At 61.1% G+C, this 5,450-nt stretch overlaps 1 protein-coding gene across 1 annotated transcript in view; it reads left to right on the top strand.

The window, feature by feature from the left end:
- The window catches only part of NDOR1 (NADPH dependent diflavin oxidoreductase 1), a 10,433-nt gene that overhangs the window by 4,317 nt on the left and 666 nt on the right, over positions 1-5,450 (top strand). Inside the window, exons 6-10 of the mRNA XM_010132599.1 lie at positions 458-678; positions 1,042-1,149; positions 1,876-1,990; positions 2,969-3,115; positions 3,247-3,365. Coding sequence (XP_010130901.1) covers positions 458-678; positions 1,042-1,149; positions 1,876-1,990; positions 2,969-3,115; positions 3,247-3,365 — 710 coding nt within the window. The remainder of the gene's footprint in view (positions 1-457; positions 679-1,041; positions 1,150-1,875; positions 1,991-2,968; positions 3,116-3,246; positions 3,366-5,450) is intronic.

Raw genomic sequence — 5,450 nt, 5'->3', positions numbered from 1 at the left:
CGTCTTGCCTGTGTCTGTCAGTGCTGGGATTTTTGCCTGGCAGCCAAACCCACGAGAAATTCAGGCCCTTGGGAGAAAAGTAGGAGGCAAGGGCAGGCCTGACACCTGACGCTGGTTGTTTCCACTGTGTTGTGCGTGGGCAAGGTGGGACCCGTGTGGATAAGGCACTGTCCTAAAGCACTTCCAGCACCACCAACTTCCTTCCACGTTGAAAATGTGTGGGCTTGGAAAGCTGGGGAGAGCAGGAGGGAGTGGGGGCCTGTGGGGGAGCTGCGATAGCAGCAGCTAAATTTGGTTTCAGTAGCACGTTCTTGCGATGAGTTGGTGCTGCCCGCAGCAGGGCTGCCCTTGTCTGGGTGCCTGGGGATCAGCAGAGCTGTGGGGGCAGGAGGCAGGCAGTGCTCGGGCACCTGGACTTGGTGCTGGCCCTGAGCAATCCCCCTGCCTCGCCTTGCAGGCACGTCCCTCCCTGCCCTCCTACCGCAGCCCTGCACCGTCCGGCACCTGGTCACCCACTACCTGGACATCTCCTGCGTGCCTCGGCGCTCCTTCTTCCAGCTCTTGTCCTACTTCTCGACAAACGAGCTAGAGCGGGAGAAGCTGCAGGAGTTCAGCTCTGCGCAGGGCCAGGAGGAGCTGTACAGCTACTGCAACCGGCCCCGCAGGACCACCCTCGAGGTGAGGCTGAGGGGGGAGCACAGCAGACCCGCTCTGTGAGGGCTCTGCCATGGTGTAAAGCCTCCAGGCAGACATGAGCCGTAATTTCTTGGCTGGGGAATTTAGTGGACTTCACCCGTGTTCTGAAGGGTCCTTGGGTTTCCACTGGTGGTTAAGCCCTGCTTCAAATCCTGCTGGGCTCTGTGCCCAGCCCCTCTGCCCCTCTGTGGGGAGGGGAGGGCGGTGGGTCAGGGCAGGTCTTGCTCAGGTCTCCAGTGTGGTGCTTTTGGTCATGGCACAGCAGAGCGGGACAGCCCCTGACGCCCTGGGCAGGCAGGCTGACTTCTGGGGTGTCCCAGGTCTCCCCCCGCCTTGGCTTTGCAGGTGTTCTGGGATTTCCCTCACACCACGTGTGCCATCCCACCCGAATACCTGCTGGACCTGATCCCCCGCATCAGACCCCGTGCCTTCTCCATCGCCTCCTCCCTGCTGGTGAGAGTTCAGCCCTTTTTCAGCTGCGTGTCAGGCTCTGAGCTGAGGCTCTGGCAGGGCCAGGGCTGACCGTCGGTGCCATGCACACTGTGGATGTTCAGCCTGTATTCCTGGACCCTCTGGGCGCCCACAGCCCACCCGAAGCACCCCCTCCGCTGTGAGCCTGCGTCAGCCTGACGTGCTGGACACAAACCCCAGGGCTGTGCCAGCCTCTGGATTAGGGCACTTGCCCTCCCGCAGCTCTCCCAGTGCCGCGGCTGGCCCGGTGCAGAGCTGCAGAGCTCTGCTGGCTCCTCACAGGGCACAGGGGGATGTGGCACCACCCAGGCTGGGAGCTTCCCTGGGTGGTGTGGCCGTGGGAGGGGGGAGTGCTGCTTCCTGCTGCTGCCAGGAGGTGGCAGTGGGACCTGGCCGGGTGGCAGCCGTCAGCCCATGCACAGGTGACATTTGTCCTCTTGGGTTGGACAGTCTCGGTCACAGTTCCCAGCTGTCCAGGGGATTCCCACAGCAGTGATTCTCTGGGAAACCCCCCTTTCCTCCTGGAAGGATTTTGGGTGAGGGTGGGCTCCATTCTGTGCCCAAGTGGCTCTTTTGGGGTAGGGCGAGTGTTGTAGGTGCCCTGGCAGGAGCTGGGCACAGGCTTTGTCCCTGGAGCAGGCACTGGGCTCTTCCCACAGAGCCATGCTGGGTGTCTCCTCCTTTCTCACACCTCCTGTCCGGACGCAGGCTCACCCTGACCGCATCCAGATCCTCGTGGCAGTAGTGCGGTACAAGACGCGGCTCAGCAAACCCCGCCGTGGTCTCTGCTCTACCTGGTTGGCTTCTCTCAACCCAGAGCAAGGTAACTGCTTGGATTCTGTGAGAACCCCGTGGGCTTGCCACAGCACACAGTGCTGGTCCCGTGGGACCATGGTGGAGCTGTGCATGTGCTGGCCACACTCCAGAACTGCTCGGACCCTGGTGGAGCACCACCACCCTGGGGAACTGGAGCACACTGGCTTGGACAGATGAGCTGAACTCACCATAGCCATCCTTCCTCGCTGCTCCCATCCTCTTCAGAGCATGACTTGCTCCTCCAGCTTGCCCTGAGCACCCTCTGCTCCTGGTTTTCTCCAAGCTGCTTGACCCTGCTGCTCCCAGTGCCAGTGTGCCCCATTGTCCCACAGCGGGCTGCTCCTGCTGCCAAGCTGGTAATGCTCTGGCTGCTGGACACCTCCAGCCCCATAGCACCAGCTCTGGGAGGGATGGTCCTTCCTTTGAGCACATGCAAAGCCAATGCGTGCTGTTCTTCTCCTCTCAGCACAAAACCCCTCCAGCTGGGTTCCCGCGCAAGTGTGACAAGCTCACAGAGTCTCCCTGCTGCAGGATGGTGGAGAATTGCTCTGTATATCTCCAGGGCAAGACTGGGTCTTCTCAGAGTACCTCAGTGGGGATCTTCACCCCTCTGCTGGCTCCCAGAGGAGGCAAGTTTGGCCCTCCCTGACTCGACAGCCAGGTTGAAATCTCCGCTTTCCTCCACCACCTTCTTCCCTCGCACCAGCTGAGTGACGAGACTGTCCCACAGCCCATGTGCTGTGGAGCTCTTGCCTTGCTCTGAGGTTCACTCGGGTGCTGCAGAGACCGTGCTGAGACAGCCAAAGCGCTTCATGTAGTGTGCCCGTGGCACCGGGGTGCCTTGGTGCTGGGGTGGTGGTAAACTGGGTGCTGCCTCTATTTCTGGAGCACCCTGGGAGACCTGGGCACTGGGCCGCCCCTCTGCAGGGAGTGTTATGGGCACAAGGGTGGTGGTGTGATGCCCGTCGGTCTGTTTGTTTTGAAGGTGATGTCCAGGTGCCTCTGTGGGTGAAGAAAGGAGGAATGAAGTTCCCAGCTGACCCTGACACCCCCGTGATCATGATCGGCCCTGGTACAGGGGTGGCACCTTTCCGAGCAGCGATACAGGAGCGGGTGGCACAAGGACGGAGAGGTGAGGGACGGTCCTGTGGGGGATTTGGAGTGCCCCTTGCTGCAGAAGGGTCTGTGTTCAGCATCTGGGAAGGAGGGACTCGCAGGGCACTGGGTCCACCCAGCACGACCCTTGTGGTTCCCTTTCTGCAGGGAACTGCTTGTTCTTCGGCTGCCGCCAGAAATCCAAGGACTTCTACTGCCAGGCAGAGTGGGAAGAGCTGGTCACAAAAGGCTTCCTGACCCTCTTCACAGCCTTCTCCAGGGACCAGGTGAGTTCCCAGAAGAGGAGGGTGGATATAGAAGCATCTCAGGCAGCACTGATGTAATTCTGCCAGTGTTTCTAGCCCCCTGTACCTGTTGGCGTGGCCTGCAAAGGGCCTGGAGCAGTGGCACAGTGGTCGCTTCACTCCCCAACAGCGCCTGGGTGCTGGCTAGAACCCTCTGCCCAGCTGGGACGTGTCTGGCTGAGTTGAGCTAGAGTGGTGCTGGGACAGGGCTGGCGAGCGCTGGAGCAGATAAGGCTTTGTTTGGCTGGACCACATGAGCGATAAAAGGCTCCACAGCCTCCTGGGTCACCAGGCAGTAACCTTTCCTGGTTGAGTGCCACCCTCCCCGCCGCGTCCCTCTGATTGCTGGCTGAAGCCGAGGAGGTCGGCTCACACCTCAGCCACGCAGGAGAAAGCTCCACAGAGGTACGAGCACCCTCACAGCTCAGCCCCTCACCTCGCTGCCTTATTTCCCTGGGCTTGTCTTTGCTGGGCAGCTCTCAGCTCCTCTCTGGGCTTTCTACGATGCCAGAGACGTTGTGTGAGCTGGGGCTGGGTTCCCCTGCCTTGCCCTGTCTCTGGTGGCACTGGAAGCTCAGCCTGCCTTGGAAACAGAGCTCTGATACAAAGGGTTGGTGAGAATGGGTCATTCTAGGAGCTGAGCTGCACCGGTCCTTTCCTCCTGGCCTTGTGCGTGCGTTGGCACGAAGCCAGCCTCTTCTGTCCCGTCACTTGTAGGGCACGAGTTGAATGTTGCTGTGAAGGCTTTCCAAGCCTGTGATGAAGAGGAGCAGCACCGCAGAGGTGTGCTGGGTGACCTGTCTGCCGTTTTTCCGATGGCTCTCACAGTGAAGGGGGGACCTGCAGCTCCCAACTCCGGAGAGCAGCCCCAGAGCCACCCCCTGCCCTTGCAGGCTCTGGAGGGACAGGGCTCACGTCAGGAAGTGCCTCCTGGCCCCCCCTCTCTGCCTGCTCCGTGGGGCAAAGCAGTTTGTTGAGAGAGTCTCCTGCCACGAGTCCTTGCGGTGCCGCCCGGGGAGGCAAGCGGGGGCACAGCCAGGTAGGATGTGCTGCCCTGGGACATCGTACCTGTGGCTCTAGGAGGTGCCACAGCCCTTAACTCATCAAAACCTCTGTTTTCCTAGAGCCTGGCTGGAGCTGGGACGCTCCATAGCCGAGCAGGATTTCTCTCTTCTCTCCGTAAGGTCCCCTTTGTGGTGACCTTCTGTCACATCATGCCTGCCCCGTGGTGCAGGTTGATCCCAGCCTAATGCGCCTGCCGCTAATTCTCAGCAGGGTGCCCTGGAGCTTAGCTGAGACATTGTGACCCCAGTTTGTCACTGGGGTGCTCTGGCTTCCAGGTAGCTGCAGGTCCTGAAATGACCCGCTCGGAGCTCCAGCCTGACTGGCAGAGCCTCTGTCACCACTTGGCTGATTAATAGTGATGATGCTGAAGCTGAGCTGTGCTGGTGCTTGCCACAGGTTCGCTTACCTCCTGCATCACCAGTGGACGGGTCAGAGCCGTGGAGCCATGCCCAGGGTGACCTGCAACCAGTGGAGCCGTGGGGGATCTGCTGACCGTGCGGTGACCGGCTCCTGGGACAGCCAGAGCTGGCTGCTGCTGGGGGTTGCTCCCCACACGCCTCCCGACTGCGAGAGCCCCATGGCCTTTGGGGCTGGGCGGGAGTGGGGAGGCTGTGCCCATGGTTCAGCTCACCGCCGGGCGGAGCCCCTGGCGTGATGGGACGTGAGGCAGAGGGCCTGGCCTCCATCACAGTGTCACCTTTGTCACGGAGGAGCGGTCTGGGCCACAGTGAGTTCAGGCACGTTGGCAATGGTGTTCTTGGGCAGGAGCCAAGGGCTGCAGGCAGTTGCTTGGATGTGTGAAGGCTTGTGGATTAACCCTTTGGGAGGTCTCCTTGGTTGGGCTGTACTGTGTTAAGCCAGTCATACCCAGTCCCTTAGCACAGCGGAGGGGCAGGGAGTGGGACCGAGGCTGTCCCCCCCCAAGCTTTCTGCCCTCCCAAGCTGTTCCAGGGCATGTGTCAGGCTGGGACTGGTGGTGGGGGCTGTGGGGAGGGGTCTTGC

Source organism: Buceros rhinoceros, unplaced genomic scaffold, assembly GCF_000710305.1.
Source record: "Buceros rhinoceros silvestris isolate BGI_N320 unplaced genomic scaffold, ASM71030v1 scaffold28683, whole genome shotgun sequence".
In the NCBI taxonomy this organism is placed as follows: Eukaryota; Metazoa; Chordata; class Aves; order Bucerotiformes; family Bucerotidae; genus Buceros; species Buceros rhinoceros.
This window is presented reverse-complemented; position numbering and strand designations above follow the sequence as displayed.